The 18,700-nt window shown below is 41.2% G+C and overlaps 1 protein-coding gene across 1 annotated transcript in view; it reads left to right on the top strand.

Annotated features, from left to right (window-relative positions):
- bsnb (bassoon (presynaptic cytomatrix protein) b) overlaps positions 1 to 18,700 on the top strand; it is a 129,290-nt gene that overhangs the window by 86,400 nt on the left and 24,190 nt on the right. Inside the window, exon 3 of the mRNA XM_051676054.1 lies at positions 17,766 to 18,200. Within this exon, the coding sequence (XP_051532014.1) occupies positions 17,766 to 18,200 (435 nt within the window). The remainder of the gene's footprint in view (positions 1 to 17,765; positions 18,201 to 18,700) is intronic.

The raw sequence follows: 18,700 nt of genomic DNA, 5'->3' as shown, positions 1-18,700 counted from the left end.
TTGATGCCTTGACCCCAGCCTCAGTCCATTCCTTGTGAAGTTCACCCAAATTCTTGAATCGATTTTGCTTGACAATCCTCATAAGGCTGTGGTTCTCTTGGTTGGTTGTGCATCTTTTTCTTCCACACTTTTTCCTTCCACTCAACTTTCTGTTAACATGCTTGGATACAGCACTCTGTGAACAGCCAGCTTCTTTGGCAATGAATGTTTGTGGCTTACCCTCCTTGTGAGGGTGTCAATGATTGTCTTCTGGACAACTGTCAGATCAGCAGTCTTCCCCATGATTGTGTAGCCTAGTGAACCAAACTGAGAGACCATTTTGAAGGCTCAGGAAACCTTTGCAGGTGTTTTGAGTTGATTAGCTGATTGGCATGTCACCATATTCAAATTTCTTGAGATAGTGAATTGGTGGGTTTTTGTTAAATGTGAGCCAAAATCATCACAATTAAAAGAACCAAAGACTTAAACTACTTCAGTCTGTGTGCACTGAATTTATTTAATACACTAGTTTCACAATTTGAGTTGAATTACTGAAATAAATGAACTTTTCCACGACATTCTAATTTGAGATGCACCTGTATAACAGTGTCATCAGCAGAAACAAAAATTATTGAAGATTGTTGGTAAGTTGTTTGCATAAATAGAGAAGAGAATTGGTCCCAATGTTGAACCCTGGGGCACACCTCTTTGTTGAATCATAAGATCAGATTTATTCCCATGTAGGACAACACATTGTTTTCTATTATTCAGGTATTAATTGAACCACAAAATTGCATTTTCAGAAAGGCCGAAAACATGGAGTTTATCTAAAAGCAGATAGTGATCAACAAAATCAAAAGCTTTAGTTAAATCAAAATAGACTGTACCTGTATGTTCACTGTTATCTGCAGCAGAGAACACATCATTGGTGAATGAGGCAATAGTTGTGGAGTGGTTAGACCTAAAGCCAGATTGAAATGGTGATAAGATATTGTTAGTACTGAGATAATGTGAAAGTTGATTATAAATTATCTTTTCAAAGACTTTAGGTATAGAACATATTGTAACATAGGAAGGAGATCACGGGAGGCTGGATTTTAATAAATAATCAAAGTACAAAATATTGAGGAAACACAGGAACAAAGAAAACATCCATGAGGAGACAACACAGGAACAAAGGAAACATCAACAATTGGAACTGGTCAATAAACAGGAGATCAAAACACAGATACATCTAACAACTGACCAAGGTTACACAGACATCAGGGCAATATATATACAGGGAAAAAAACGAGGTAAATGACACACAGGTGAGAACAATAGGGAACAGCTGGAAGTGATCAGGGCAGGAGATTATGGGAAGTGTAGTCCAAGGGGAATAGATGACAGGTCAAAACACAAGACAAACAACAATGAATTGTGACACATATAATGGATATAGGTGTATAATTGTTAAGATCAAGTACATCAGACATAACACCTGCGCTTAGGAATTTATTTGGGTGTGAGACGAGTATCCAGTCAAGCAGGGATTGGGTTCTAGGGGTGATTCTAGTCGTCTCATTAATTAGTTGGGTAACATTTAGTCTACTAAGTATATATTTTTTCTTTATCTAACCAGTTTTTGTTGAAATCACAAAAAATTTAATTAATGGCGGCAATAATGCAATTAAAGGACTCTACTGGCAAAGAGGGTGGCCTATATATGCTACCAATAGTTAAACATTTATTTGAATGAAAAATTACCTTAACAAAAATGCATTCACAATGTAGAGGCTCAACTGTGAGTATGATTAACTCATATATGAGATCAGAGGAAACATATTGCCACACCTCCACCCCTGGAGCATCTATCAGGTCTATAAAGAACATAATTTGTTAGATTTATTATTTAATTATCTTAGATGTTACTGTTGAGCCATGTTTCAGAGAGTGTAATACTATTAGGCTTGTGTAGCACTCCCATGCGCAAAGTAAGTCAATTTTAGGCACAAGACTCCTAATATTCAAATGAATGATTTTTAATCCTTTAACATCATCCAGTCTGGGAGCAAAAACTAACAATGGTACTGTCACTGATCTAATATAGGTTTGAAAGAAGTTGGATGCAAAAAAGCAATACAAGGTTGTAAAAATGTCAAGATTCATTAGATACAGTAGAACAGACATACAAAACACATAAACACACACACACACACACACACACACACACACACACACAAAAAAAACACAAAACAACCACACACTTCAAAAATGACCCAGCAACCCCAGACACCATATCCCAGAGCATTTCCGTGAGTAAACCGAACAGTCTAGGTAAAGACCATCTATTCAACTCAAAGCTCAATCTGCATTAATAAGTAAAAGAAGAAGAAAGTGTAGCTCCAAAAAAAAAAAAAAAAAAAACACTACACAAGCAGTATTTAACATTAACAGTTAGGGGCAGTAGTAATACGCTAGCAGGCTCAAGCATGGCAAAGAAGAAAAATATGAAGAAAAAGTAACGCAATCAGTTTGCGACAACAGGATGTAAACAAAAAACAACAACAGTTGAGAGAGATCAATACCTGTTGCATCCAATAACAACGACAACAACAACACAAAAAGAGTATTAAAAACAAAGAAAAAGAAAGAGCCAGATTGTTAGACTGTCATTCTGAAGGCTAGTATGCTACAATTAGCCGCAGCCTCAGTCATCAACCTCAAGGTAATCATTATCCTGGAGAAGTTGAAGAAGACATAAAGGCAGCTTCAGCATCTTTATGGCAGCTGAAATGCTGCTGTTTGCCATCAACAAAAACACCTCGTGTAAGGATAACGGAGAAAGTACTTCATATTAAGTTCACAAAGCTTGCATTTGACAGGATCAAAGACCGGGTGCCTCCTCATCATGTCGGCACTGAAGTCTGAATATATGTTGTTACGAGTCCCATTATACTCTAGCTTCTTTTTCTCCCTGGCAAGGCGAAGGAATTTTTTCACTTTATCCTGGAAGTTAAGAAGTTTGATCATAATAGGCCTGGGACTGGCTCTGCCATTTTGTAGGACAGTTGGAGAGCGGTAGGCCCTCTTAATAATCGGTGGAGTGGGAAGTTGTCTCATCCCAGAAGCTGTGGAATCAACCTAGACATGAAATCAATAATATCATTGCCTTCAAAGGACTCTTGAACTCCAACGAAGCGAAGATTGGAGCATCGACTTCGGTTCTCCAAGTCATCAACATCCAGTAGAAGCTGTCTTTCTCTAGCTGTTAAATACGAGCGACACACTCCTGCACATTGTCCTCATTAGCCCCAACACATTGCTCTAACAAATGAACTTGTTCTCCCAAAGTAGTTAAGGAATTCTGAATACTGCTCAGACTACTTTGAATGGGATCCACTTTTGCATCGAAGTGAGTCAGCATGTCAGTCTTGATCTGTTGAATGGCATCCTACAAAGTTTGGAGTGATATATCCCGCTCATCCATTGTGGCAAGTATGCAAAAAGATCAAATACACAAATCTCGTGGTTATGTAAAGTGACTTAGTTAATGCTTGATTATTTAGAATCAATTCATGTAAAAAAAAAAATATGTAGATCAGGATAAAAGAGAATTTACAAAGCTACTATAACAGCGACAAGCAGACTTGAGACGCGTTCACTCATGTTGCGGCCATCTTGTTATGATGGATTAGTCATAAGAATAATCCATTTAAGTAAATCATTACATTGCTCACAAAAATTCTTTAAAAAATCTGTATAATTTAGGGCTCTCGATTTAATGTGTTAATTCAATATTAATAAATATATAAAAAATTATGTGTTAAAAAAATGAATGCAATAAATTGTGCCCCTGGACCATAAAAAGGAATATTCCTACCATTGGAGCAAGCCAAGCTTGAAGTACCACCTTGTTTTTGTGGGTCCCAGTCAGCAGGGGGCAGTAAATGTAACTCCAGTTGGACAGGCCACAAACTACACTCGCTGAGCAGTGGACTACGGAGCCCCGCACATGACTTGCAGCGAAAATGTTTTTATATCGTGGCCACGAATTAAGAAATCTTCTTATTAATACGTGAGCACGTTTTATTAATTCGTTCCATATTTTTGTTAAATCATGGCCATGTTTTACTAATTTGTTCCCTCGTTTTAGTTAAATTGTAGCCACGTTTTATTAATTAGTTCCCTCGTTTTAGTTAAATTGTTGCCATGTTTTATTAATTCGTTCCCTCATTTTAGTTAAATTGTGGCCACGTTTTATTAATTCATTCCCTCGTTTCAGTTAAATCATGACCACGTTTTATTAATTCGTTCCCTCGTTTTAGTTAAATTGTGGCCACATTTTATTAATTTGTTCCCTCGTTTTAGTTAAATCGTGTCCACATTGTATTAATTAATTCCTTCGATTTAGTTAAATCATCGCCATATTTTATTAATTTGTGCATGCAATTTTTAATGAATCCATTGTCATTTTACTGTGTAGTGAAGAGACATCTGTGGCTGCTGTTGTGGACAGAGGCTGTGTTTCCCGATAACATTGCAACTTATGCTTTTCCGATCATCTTAACTAACGTTGCTTGTTATTTTACGATGGAGTAATGCCTGTTTCCCAAACCAGCACGTAGATCGATCATTATAAAGTAGAACTTAAGTGCTTCGTTACGGGAGCTGTCGGGAGCTGGGAGCTTCGTAATTGGTGCTGATCACTTTGGCCAATATAGTATGTCCAGGAGTTTTTCTTCTCAAAATGAAAATAATGTGGAAATACTGACAAACGTCATGGTTACTTGCATAACCTCCATTCCCTGATGGAGGGAACGAGATGTTGTGTCGATGTAGTGACACTAGGGGTCACTCTTGGGAGCCCGAAACACCTCTGGTCTTTGATAAAAGGCCAATGAAAATTGGTGAGTGGTATTTGCATGCCACTCCCCCGGACATACATGAATAAAAGGAGCTGGAATGCAACCATTCATTCAGGTTTTATGCTGAGGAGCCGAGACAAGATCCGGCCATTTCAGCGGGTAGTTCAGCGTTGTGGCAGGAGGGACACAACGTCTCGTCCCTCCATCAGGGAATGGAGGTTACGCAAGTAACCACGGCGTTCCCTATCTGTTGATGTAGTGACACTAGGGGTCCCTATACAAAACGCCGCAACTGGCTGAACTGTGTTACGTGAACTGGCGGTGTGTGACGGGCAGACCACTGTGTGCCTCATAGCCAGCGCACCAGGCCGACACATAAACTCCCCCAACATAGTTATGAGTGTCGAATGGCCCTTTGGGGACAAGTCAACTACCCAAAAGATAGAGACAGGCTAACCCAGTCGTGGCCTCTTTTCCCCTTCTTTTTTTCCACTCCCTAAAAAACAAGGGGGATTATCCGACTGGGCCGCCAGGTCTAGTTGGGGGGTGTCCCTCCCAAGGGGAGGACACCGTGGAGACCACACCTCGCCCAAAGAGAGGGGGGATATTTAAGTGGAAGTCTTCACGACCATGTGGAGAGTCTCATGGTAGATCCTACCCAATGGGGGAGGAGTTGCTACAAACATGGAGACTGTGGCAGAGGAGGCTCTGCCCAAGGAAGACGCAGTTTGCCAACAGGGAAACGAATTAGCAGAAGATGTACATCGCATGGAGTTTCCTTACAGGGAACCGCCATATGCGGAGCACCTACCCCAGAACAGGGCTCTTAGTTAGCACGTGTACTGGGCCAACAGTGAGTCTCTCCGAAAACTCGACAGCCACAGGGCTCGGAGGAAGTCAACCAGGGAACATAATTTGTGAACACTACTGGGAATTAATGGCACAGCTCAGAGGAGGTGAAAGGCACTATGTGCAAGCGATACACCCAGCCGGCTATCCCGGGCTTATCCGCTTGTATTGTGTGCCACTACCTGGGACGAAACCGGTTCCACCCGGAGGTTGTAGAACCTTGTAAAGGTGTTGGGTGTTGCCCAGCCTGCTGCTCTGCAAATGTCTGTTAGAGAGGCACCCCTGGCCAAGGCCCAGGAGGCCGCTACACTCCTGGTAGAATGGGCTCGTAGCCCTACAGGGGGTGCATTTCCTGCCTGAGATATGCCATAGCTATTGCGTCAAAGAGCCAGTGGGCGATGCTCTGCTTGGAGACAGCGCTTCCTTTCCGCTGTGCACCAAAGCAGACAAAGAGCTGCTCAGAGATCCTAAAGCTCTGCGTGCGATCCAAATAGATGTGTAAAGCGCGCACCGGACACAGCAACAACAGGGCTGGGTCTGCCTCCTCCTGGGGCAGCACTCGCAGGTTCACCACCTGGTCCCTAAAAGTGGTTGTGGGAACCTTGGGCACATAGCCCGGTTGGGGTCTCAAGATTACATGAGAGTAGCCCGGACCGAACTCCATGTTTCACTGACAGAGAACGCTTGCAGGTCTCCTACCCTCTTGACGGAAGTGAGCGCAGTCAGGAGGGCAGTCTTCAAGGAGAGTGCCTTAAGCTCAGCTAACTGCAAAGGCTGAAAAGGGGCTCTCTGTAGACCCTGAAGAACTACAGAGAGGTCCCATGAAGGAACGAGGTGTGGTCTGGAGGGGTTCAGCCTCCTGGGGCCTCTCAGGAACCTGTTGATCAGGTCGTGCTTCCCTAAGGACTTACCGTCCACTGTGTCGTGGTGTGCTGCTATAGCAGCAACGTACACCTTCAAGGTGGAAGGGGACAGCCGCCCTTCCAACCTCTCCTGCAGGAAGGAAAGCACCGATCTGACTGCACATCTCTGGGGGTCTTCCCGTTGGGAAGAACACAACTTAGCGAATAGACGGCACTTAAAGGCATACAGGCACCTCGTAGAGGGGGCCCTAGACTGAGTGATTGTGTCTACCACCGCGGGTGGTAGACCGCTTAGGGCCAGTAGGGTGCTACCAGGACGACTTACTCCTCGTCCTCCCTGACCTTGCACAGAGTCTGTGCAAGTAGGCTCACTGGGGGAAATGCATATTTGCGTAGGCCAGGAAGCCAGCTGTGTGCCAGCGTGTCTATGCCGAGGGGTGCCTCGGTCAGGGCGTACCAGAGCGGGCAGTGGGAGGATTCTTGGCAGGCGAACAGGTCTACCTGTGCCTGTCCGAATCGACTCCAAATCATCTGGACCACCTGAGGGTGGAGTCTCCACTCTCCCCTAAGGGTAACCTGCCGTGACAGCGTGTCCGCTGTAGTGTTGAGGTCACCCGGGATGTGAGTGGCTCGCAGTGACATGAAGTGATGCTGACTCCAGAGGAGGAGACGGCGGGCAAGTTGTGACATACAACAAGAGCGCAGACCACCTTGGTGGTTGACATATGCTACTGTTGCCGTGTTGTCTGTCCGAACTAACACGTGCTTGCCCTGGATCAATGGCCAGAACCTCTGCAGGGCGAGCAGAATTGCCAACAACTCGAGGCAGTTGATGTACCAAAGCAGTCACGGGCCTGTCCATAAGCCGGCGGCTGCATGCCCGTTGCAAACAGTGCCCCAGCCCATTTTGGAGGTGTCTGTCGTGACCACAACGCGCCTGGTGACCTGCTCTAGGGGAACATCATGTAGAAATGAGAGGTCGGTCCAAGGGCTGAAAAGACGGTGACAGATCGGTGTGATGACCACGCGATGTGTCCCACGGTGCCATGCCCATCTCGGGACTTGAGTCTGAAGCCAGTGCTGAAGCGGTCTCATATGCATCAACCTGAGCGGGGTGGCCACCGCTGAGGATGCCATATGCCCCAGGAGCCTCTGAAAGAGTTTCAGTGGAACTGCTGAATGCCTTCAAACAGGCCAGCACCGACTGTGTGCGATCGTTCGTGAGGCGCGCTGTCAAAGAGACTGAGTCCAACTCCAAACCGAGAAAAGAGATGCTCTGAACTGGGAGGAGCTTGCTCTTTTCCCAGTTGACCCGAAGCCCTAATCGGCTGAGGTGTGAGAGCACCAAGTCCCTGTGTGCACACAACATGTCCCGAGAGTGAGCTAGGATTAGCCAATCGTCGAGATAGTTGAGAATGCGAATGCCCACTTCCCTTAACGGGGCAAGAGCTGCCTCTGCAACCTTCGTGAAGATGCAAGGGGACAAGGACAGGCCGAAAGGGAGGACCTTGTACTGATACGCCTGACCCTCGAATGCAAACCGCAGGAAGGGTCTGTCTCGGGGTAGAATCGAGACGTGAAAGTACGCGTCCTTCATGTCTACCACCGCGAACCAATCTTGATGCTGGATAGCCCCTGGCCACCTCGCCATCGAGGGTAGTGAGGGCGGGGGAACTGAGAAATCGGGACCGGGCAGTAAAAGGTGCCTCCCACGATTTTGTCAGCTCCTCGTGCACTTCCGGGAAGAAAGGCACTGGAGCGGGGCATGGCTGCTTTGAGCGGCACCGTGAGCCCAGGAACCAATCATTGAGGGTTCAGGGGAGAGCGGAGGGTTCCACTCTAGCCCAACGCTCGTGGCCACCCGGGAAAGCATGTCCGTCATCTCTGCATCAGCCCGTGACTGGGCAATTGACCCCGAAGGTGGGAGCCCAGCTGAGGCTTCTGTGTCCAACTGGACATGCCCGGTCTCCGATGCTGTGCTCGAGAGCTCATCAGCTTCGCGGGCTCCGAACAAGAGGTCGAACTCGCTGTGAGACGAGCCGGCGGACTCATCCGGAAGCCCGATCGGGGCAGATGAGCATGCTGGGGAATGGGAGGTCCGCGGGGGGATACCCGGCAGAGGCGATCCCATTGGGGTCCCCAAATCGCCCCCAGTGCTAGCCGTGCTGGCCTCAAACCTATATGTAGAAGGACCGAGGCGTGGGGGAGCTTTCTCAGCAAATATTAATAAGAGATTCATTGATATATTAATTTATGATATATATATATATATATATATATATATATATATATATATATATATATATATATATATATATACACACACACACTGGCAGCCAAAAGTTTGGAATAATGTACACATTTTGCTCTTATGGAAAGTATTTCCATAACTTCCTGTAGCACTTGCCATAGATGTGGCTGTCTTGTCGGGCACTTCTCACGCACCTTACAATCTAGCTGATCCCACAAAAGCTCAATGGGGTTAAGATCCATAACACTCTTTTCCAATTATCTCTTGTCCAATGTCTGTGTTTCTTAGCCCACTCTAACCTTTTCTTTTTGTTTTTCTATTACAAAAGTGGCTTTTTCTTTGCAATTCTTCCCATAAGGCCTGCATCCCTGAGTCTTCTCTTTAATGTTGTACATGAAACTGGTGTTGAGCAGGTAGAATTCAATGAAGCTGTCAGCTGAGAACATATGAGGCAAATGTTTCTACTTCACAAACTAGAGACTCTGATGTACTTATCCTCTTGTTTAGTTGTACATCTGGCCTTCAACATCTCTTTCTGTCCTTGTTAGAGCCAGCTGTCCTTTGTCTTTGAAGACTGTAGTGTACACCTTTGTATGAAACCTTCAGTTTTTTTGGCAGTTTCAAGCATTGTATAGCCTTCATTCCTCAAAATAATGATTGACTGACGAGTTTCTAGAGAAAGCTGTTTCTTTTTTGCTTTTTTTGACCTACAGTAATTTTGACCTTAAGACATTCCAGTCTATTGCATAGTGTGGCAACTCAAAAACAAACACAAAGACAATCTTCAAAGACAAGCTTCATTTAACAAACCAAATAGCTTTCAACTGTGTTTGATATAATGGCAAGTGATTTTCTTGTACCAAATTAGCAATTTAGCATGATTACTCAAGGATAAGGTGTTGGAGTGATGGCTGTTGGAAATGGGCCTGTCTAGATTTGATCAAAAATGACTTATAGTGATGGTGCTGTTTTTTACATCAGTAATGTCCTGACTATACTTTGTGATCAGCTGAATGCCACTTTGGTGAATTAAAGTACCAATTTCCTTCCGAAACCGCAAAATCTGTACATTATTCCAAATTTTTGCCCGCCTGTGTGTGTGTGTGTTTGTGTGTGTGTGTATATATATATATATATATATATATATATATATATATAGATATATAGATATTAGCGGTAGTGGGCTTCTTTGCAAATATCGATATGTGATTAATTGTGATTTAATTTGATTAATTACTCACACACAAGCCACATGATCAGTGACTGAGTCAGAGGGGACAGAGAGGGGGAGAGAGAGAGAGCACAAAAACACATTTCCTAAATCAGTATTTTTGTCTTTTTTTCCCCCAGTAAAAATATCTAAACATGCTTACAACAAAATAAATGTACTTCAGAAGTAAAATTGTGTAAGAGAATATATCCTGAACTTCCCCCTTTGTGTTCTCATGCTTTAGGCATAAATCTAAATAAATTGTGTGTGATTTATGCTTAAAACAAGAAAAATGCTATTGAGTGAATTCAATATATTCTCTGAAAACAAGTCATAATATCTTATGCACGTTTGCTTCTCAAGTACATTTATCTTGTTTTATGGATGTTTAGATATTTTTTACTGGAAAACAAGACAGAAATACTGATTAAGAGAATGTGTTTTTGTGCTCTCTCTCTCTCAGTCTTTGTCCCCACATCAGAGTGATTGATCATGTGGTCTGTGTTTTTCCCATCGGGCTTTGAGTTGTGGAGTTTTATGTAAAGTGCTGCAAAGGCCAGTTCCACACGTTCACTCTCTTAAAGTAAATCTTTTAACATTTGATCACCTCTCTGCCACACACTGCTGGGTTTAAATGACTATAAACTGATGTGGTAGCACTCTAACATCTCTCCTTTTCATTCTCTCCCTCTCATTCTTTATTTGCCATGCTGAGCTGTGTGTGGTTTGTGTATCGGGACCAGGACTTGGCAGTGTTTTGTGACAGGAGGAAAGACACTTACGAAAACAAACTAATCTATATGCTAATTATTAAAAGTAATCATTAGCATTTACATGCTTATATTTCTGTAGAGCAGGGGTGCTTATTACGTCGCTCTACCAGTCGATCACAAGACTACCATTGGTCGATCTCGATAACAGGCCAAAAGGGAAAAAGAATAGAAAGAGAAATGGCAAAATAATGATAATCTTTAAGGATTTACTTTTTATTTCCTCGCTTCTGCAACCATGCACTGTTTGACTGACAGATGGCTTTATGTGTGTACGCTTTGCATGTATGTGTGCTCCGAGAGCGCTCATGGTAATGCGCATATGCGCCTAAACGGTCAAATATACTTCAAAACCAAAAGCTTTAAAAAGTATTAATGTATTAGAGGTTAATCAGTGAAGACCAGCAAAAGTTTTGTCACATTTTATTTCATTCTGAATGTTTACTTGGAAAGTTGTAAAGCTGTTAAAAAATGCACTGTTTTCTTTAAAGGTATTTTTTGTTCAGTTGTTTTTCACTGATTCTTGAGATAAGAGACAAAACACAAAAAGTTTTAAACCTTGTCATATAATATAATATAATGACATTTATTATATGGCATTTATCCACTTCATAACTTATGTTGTGTAGACTTACTCCGTCAGACACACTAAAAAGCATGCTATTTTAATTTGATCCATCCAATAAGAGTGTAAAGTCTTTATTCATCTAATAATGGTGTTCAGTAAAGGAGAAAAGTAATAAAATACATTCTATAATAAATTTTTTTTTCTGTTTTCACACTATTCTGAAATTTTTTTTATATTTTTACATCTTAACCATGTGTTGTTAACCACTTCTTAGCTTCAGTGGCGAATTCTCAGGGCCAGCAAAGCATTCTCTGCTGGGCTAACATGCCAAATAAATAAATATTTTTCATCCTTTCATTCTCAATCACCTTTTTGCCTATGTATTTTTAATGACTTTCCACTCTTAATTAATCTACAAACAAATAGAGAAAAACTAAAAGTTTATCCAGTCAGAATTTATTCCTTGATGCTTACAAGCGAAGTGTGACAGCTGTTTCACAAATCTCGTGCCCAAAGCCAAGCTCGTTAGCAGAAGCAGCGCTTGAGTCTGAGCTTCACCCCCTCAGGCCTTCAGAATTTCGACAGAATCCCTCAACAGTGAAAATGAATGAGCAACTAAAGTCAGATTGTCAATTGATTCATCAGCCAATCAGATTGATTTATTTGTTCTTGGTGGGTGTGATCTTTAGGATATGTCCAGGTCGAGGCCTTCTAGCTGGCCTTGAGTGACGCAATCACGCTTTAAGTGATGTACGTAATTTGAAAGCGAAGAGAGCAACATCGTCATCACTGCCGCTACCGCATTGAGAAAGAGATCCTTATGGATTTAAAAACACGAGCTGTTCTGCATGACTGTGTGATTGTTTAATTTATTAAACAGGAAAGGAGGACTGATTTTCACTTCAAGTAAATTGGTAAATGCTTTTTGCATTGTTATAGCAACATCAGGAGTTTTCTAAGTGTAAATTAGGCTGCTTGAGCATTCCGTGTCAGATCAAGTTTTGAAAAGTAGTGCTGTGTTCCATTCAACTCGGAAAGTCGGATTTTACAACTTCCTACTAGGAAAAGTGCAATGAAATGCATCTTGAAGGCAGAATTACAACTTGTAGGCTCGTGCAGAAATTCTCAACTCCGATTTCGCCAAGATGCAGGGGCATGATGTCACACAAACATGTCGACACTCAGAGAGATATACAAAGTAAGTGATAAACATTCACTTTATTAAGTAATATCGATAAATTAGTTTGTTTCCACATTACATGATATTAAAGCTTGTTTAACAAACGCCTGCAGAAACAGGTGTATAAAACATTATAATCTCTTTTGATAATCGTACACCTGAAGCACAAATGCTAGCGCTGCAGCATTGTTTATCAGTTGGGTTGCAAGGAGACATCTCTAATGAGAGTCACACCCCTGCTAAGCTAACGGGAGCGTTGCAGTTTTGTTTCCTTAAACGTCATCTTCCAAATATCAGGGAATGGAATGCATTTATGATCTGAGATATCAAGTAGGAATATCCCACATCCAACTTGAATGGAACGCAGCTTAACCATGTACCTTGATGAAACAAAAATTTATTGCAAGCAACATTTAAATCGCAGATATTATTAGATAGATTTTTCCTTGGTAGATTCATATGAAAAATTATGATTTTTGATGTTTATTTCACAAAATAGTCATGCGGCAGTTAAAATTAGGCTTGCTTGAGCATTAAGTGTCCTTTCAAGTTCTGGCTTACGTGCGTGGACATGTTTTTAAAATGTCAGTTGGTATTATTAGTTGACTGCCATGTAATGTATGAGCATAGTGTCTTAGTGTATGAGCAACTGTGTTTTCTTAATGGCATGAATCACACTGAAGGCCTAGACTTAAAATGCACGGCCCGCGGCTGCTTAGCTTTCATACATATTTTACATGGTAGATCTTGTTATAATAACATTATAAAAAAGTAGATCTAATTCCACAGAAGTGTAAGCACCCATTTCTGTAGAGTAATGGAAAAAATGTATGAATTGTCTACAGAATAAAGGCCTAGGTGTATTTCGTTTTTGTGTGTTCCAGTTTGGATCGCACCCTGCTGACTGCATTGCCTTTCTGAGCATACTCTTCTGACCGTGAACATATTCAAAGCATGCCCACTACAGCTTTGTTGTGATATCTTAAGTACAGTCAATGGGCGGTGCATGCGCCGATGATGCACACAGACAAGGTCTGCGTGTCGAAAAAACCTGGGCCATACACGGTCAGGTCGCGCAGACTGTGCTGGCGACGAAATTTGTGTCACGCATACTGTGCGTGGAGCAATTAGCAACGCGGACAACCGAAGTATACTCAGGCCTTAAGGCAGCAAGATTTTAACTGCACATAGAGAACAAATATGTTTCCCGAATACTCTTCCTGTCTACCATTGGTTGAGTAACAAAGTACTGCCCCATGATATTGAAAAAAGTGACATAAAAAAAGAGCCTTGACTTGAACTCATGGATTTATGACTTGAATTGCTCAATATTTTAGTACTTGGGACTCAAATTTGACTTAATTGCAGTAGCTTTTGCTGTGGACTTGAGATGAGTCACTTTGTACAGACAAAGCCTCAACTTTCTGATGCATGCAGTGATTTATTAGCATCAAATGTGTGTGGGAAAATGTGTGTGTTTGTCCCAACAAGCAAACAAGTCATGAGTCAGTCATGTTTGATACCAATAAAAGACTGTGGTGCGAAAATCAGATGCACAGACAGCGACACAGGAATGCAATTTGCTAATCCAGGCCCTGTGGATTAACAACATAATGTGAGCAAACATTTATTGTTGCTCACAGTGGTGTAGTTTGCTAGCTGTCTTGAATATTTTATTATTTTACTAATCAACTGTCATGGCCTCAGACCCATAAATCCCAGTATTTTCTATGATAGATACTGTACTTGCATAGCATACTGGTATGTTAAGCAGTATATGTAGCACGGAGGAGGGCGGGCCAGGCCAGAATGACGCACGCACGGACCCCAGTCAGCCTGTTGAGGCGAGCGAGGGATAAAGGCGACTGGAGACGGCAGTTCGAGAGAGAGAGAGAGCTACAGGCAGCTGTCCTGCATGTTTGTTTGTTATTTGGCTTTTGCTTTAAATTCACTATTAAATTATGAGTTACACCTTCAAGCCGGTTCTCACCTCCTCCTCTGCGCTACAGTATATTTTTATTACACGGCATCCTGGAATACTCAATTCTGATTTGTCAATGGTGCCAACTAGCTGTCTCAAATCTCTGAGTAACAACAGCACATCCACATATTTGACCGCTCATCTGGGTATTGAGGGCCATGTTTCCTGCTTCTCGGATCACTATGCGATCTCTACATGTAAGCTAATAAAACAGCTGATGACCCTGTTGGGGTTTATTTTGCAATAACAACCAGCTGACTACATTATCCCTTACTAATTACTCTGTTCTGGCCTGGGGATGCACCGATCTAGAAATTTCCTGTAACTGGAAAAGTTACCCTGTAACTTTGGATCTTCTCCATCTTTACTCGAGGCTTGACTTGTAGTCTAAAGCTTGAGATTTTTAGGCTTTTGCCTTATTACAAAAAACAGGCCAGAATTGTCAGCTACAAGAGAAGCAGAGCTATTGCCAGGACCACATTTGCTTTCAACTACAGCCATTCTTTTTTTTTGTTTGTTTGTTTTTTTTTTTTTTTTTTGCAGTTGTTCTATTTTCAAGAGGCTTTTTCCTCTTTATTAGACAAGTAATCACCCACATGAGCACCACAGCTCAACATCCCAGGACCACATTTGCTTACACCAACAGCCATTTTTTACTTTCTTTACAAGCAGACACACTCTCACAAGACCACAATCTCACACAAAGTCCACCTCACTTGAACGCAGCATATAAAAAGCAGAAAGGCACAGATGGCAGACCATTTTGTGAGCTTTGCACAGGCAATGAGTGAATGCTGCACCTGTTATATTTAGCTGCAGTGTGGAGCATTGGGAGATGGGGGGGGGGGGGGGGACTTAAAATCAAAAAGAAAAGGCATCTGTCTCGCATGGCAAAACCTTTCCTTCCTCAGCCTCTCCAAAGACTCCATCCTGACCCACTCCGGCAGCCAAGCAAAACTGTGCATGCACATTTCGCCAGAATTTTGTTAAAAATAGAGCTCTTGGTTATTCAACACAAAAAGCTTCTTTCTCTATTCATCAGTTTAGTTTTGGATAATTTTGTGATACTTTGTATGGCATTATTTTTTTTAATTGTATTTGATTCCTTTAGTTTAACTGGTGGAGCATGCTAAAGGTCATAAGTTCAATCCCCAGAGAAACAACTAATGATAAAATGCATACATTGAATGAATTGTTTTGGATAAAAACTTCTGCTAAATGTATAAAGGTAAATGTAAGAAAAAATTACTAGTTGGACTTGCAAAATCAAGCATCGCTATTATTATTGCTTATATTTACAGTGCGGCTGACCGAAGCTCATAGAGAACAATGGTTGGGCTTGACTTGGATCAGTAAGGAACCACCAAGTAATCACCTACTGTAAAACACACCTAGCAATTCCCTAGCAACCACCTAGAATACCCTAGAAACTGCATGACAATGTGCCAACAACGACTTAGTACATTTTAGCAACTGTAAAGCAATGCCCCGGCAATCACCCACAACACCCTAGTATCATGTTGGCAAGTTTAGCTCCTGAAAACACCACTCACATTTTCCTCAGAAAATTAAAAAATCTAGTACATCTGTTTTTTCCAAGTTTCTTTTTGATAACATTTGCATTGGTGAGGAATATCTGATGATGACCAGCAGGTTGTCATTGTTTGTATATGCTTCTGCTTGCCAGAGATGTACAAACCGTTGCATCAGTGTTTTAGTCTCTCAGTGTTGCAAAGATCAGAATAGAATTCCATGGGGTGTAATGCTTTTTTATCAGCCTGAGTCAACAAACCTCAGCCAGTGAAAAGAAAGAAAGGAAAAAAACCTATTAAAGCAAACAAACCAACACTGCCATGTCTGCAAACCCTCTTTTAGGTAAGGTGAGAGTATGTACATTTTTGTCATTTAAAGTCTGACAAGGAAATCTGTGAAGAGGCAAAGAGACACAACAAACTGGAAATGTGCTCTGTTTTATATTTAGAACTATGAGAACTATTGTTGTTTATTTACTGTACTCATGGGACTCATTAACTAAATTACAAGCAGACCTTTTTAATCTTCTGTCTTTTGCGTGTTTTTGGCATTTGTTAAGATTGTAGACATAAAGAAGCATTTTTTAATTATTCGTAGTTTTACTGTAAAAAGTAAATGTTTTTCCTTCACTGTCACTATAACGTAGTTACTATAACTGTTTAATGACATCTTATTATCTCTGCCTATAATTATCTCCTGAATTTTGCTCATTGTTTCTGAGTTTATGAAGTTAGATATCCTTAATTTATATATTCCTAGTGTCTGTCTTACCTTTGTATAAGAATTTTGGAGTCTATATGGAAAATTATTTTAGGTTATGTTGTGTACTTCACAGTCAGTGTTCACAAAACGCTAAGTCAGGGTTCCCCAATTAGTTTTCACTAAATGCCAAATTCTGTCAACAATACAAAGCCAAGGGCCACTGCCCTCGATATTATGACAAAGTGTCTGTGCTGCTGCTATTATTAGTAGTGTTATTATTGTTATTATTATTACTATTATTGTTTTTGTTGTTAAAAGAGTCACAACATTGTATTCTGATTTTTTTATATATACGTTCTTTTTCTCAGTATTAGTAGCCTGTTTTATTTATTCAAACTATTATGAACATTTTGTTTGTATACAGATACACAAAACTGCACAACTTTGCCTGTAAAAAAACAAAAAAAAACTTTAATGAACAATCTGGATCTCCATGCGAGTCAGCTGTTCCTGCTCAACTCCAAATGGGATATTCTCCCTGCATTTTCCCTAATTATAGATTCAATTATTACACCTAGTAGCATTATTATTGTTATTGTTCTTTAGGATAATATAACAGTATTGCAGTCATTTCAATAAAGACCGTGGGCCAGTGCTTTCTTGTATATTATTTTTTATATAATGCATTACATCATATTTTCCTGTACTATACATGTTATTCTTAATGTGCACTATCCCATGTGAATTTACATGGTTTTTCTCTCATTTAAACATTTTCAGCAGCCGCCGAAGCGAAATTTCGGGCCACCGAAAGCAAATTTTATGATATAAAGCACAGAAAGCAAGATGAATAAGCGGGGTAATTGAAGACTGGTATCACTTGCATGTTGCGTGATCCGCCGAGAATCTCTCGCGCAAGTGATGCGCTCTTCTCTATCCTATTACTGTGTACTGGAGCATGCAGGTGTTAATATGACAAATCACAATTCATCATTTCATGATACATATTTCATGTTTGCTTTTCATTTTCAGAAGAAAGAATGGCTGTGTTTGACATGCCAGACTCAGAGAGCGATGTCAGGGAGCTTAGGGGATATTCCTCCTCCTGTGCCACCATCCCTTGGATCTCCCAGACTACCAGGCCCAGCCAATCAACAGCAGCAGAGAGGACCCTGTCAGCAAGCTGCGCTGAGACCTACCGGCCCTCAGCAGCAAAAGCAACCTGGTGCTCAAGTAAGTGGTCCTTTCTCTCCGGTAAAACAGGGGGCACCACAGTCCAAGGGCCCCTCGCAACAGATTCCTGGAACTAAAGCTGAGCCACAAAATCAAAATCAAGGCATTAACAAGAAAAAAGCTATGTCCAAAACAGAAAAAGATGGGGACGTCAAAGCATCGTCTAAAAAGGGAACACCGGATAAAAAAGATGAGAAGAAAAGTAGTGGCATGCAGAAATCTAAACAAGATGATGTGAGTGACCCTCCGTGTCCTCATCACCATTGTCTTTGTCTTTCATAACAAATCATGTTAACATGCTATGATGGGAATATTATATTCCAAATCATTTAGTTAATGTTATCTGTACTCACAGCAAGTTTAAAGTTAACAATCTCAGTTGCTAAGATAATCACTATTTCTAGTTATGTTTACAAGTGCACAGTGATGAATCAATTTTATTTATAAAACACATTACCCATTACAAAGGACTGATGATACCAGACAGCCCCATGTAACCATTTAATGTACCATACACTGTAAAAATAAGCTTTTCCAACATCACCATTGTTAATAGATGCATGCCTTTTTATTTAATGCATATAACCATATTAATAATAACAACATTTATGTTTATAAAATTTTCATCAGGATTTATTTTCACTTTTGGCCTCATCCTCTCCAGGTTTTGCATGCTTGGCTAATGTACTATGCCATTTACACATTTTGATTATGGTGCTTTATAATTTTTCAAT

Source organism: Myxocyprinus asiaticus, chromosome 37, assembly GCF_019703515.2.
Source record: "Myxocyprinus asiaticus isolate MX2 ecotype Aquarium Trade chromosome 37, UBuf_Myxa_2, whole genome shotgun sequence".
Lineage (NCBI taxonomy): Eukaryota > Metazoa > Chordata > Actinopteri > Cypriniformes > Catostomidae > Myxocyprinus > Myxocyprinus asiaticus.
This window is presented reverse-complemented; position numbering and strand designations above follow the sequence as displayed.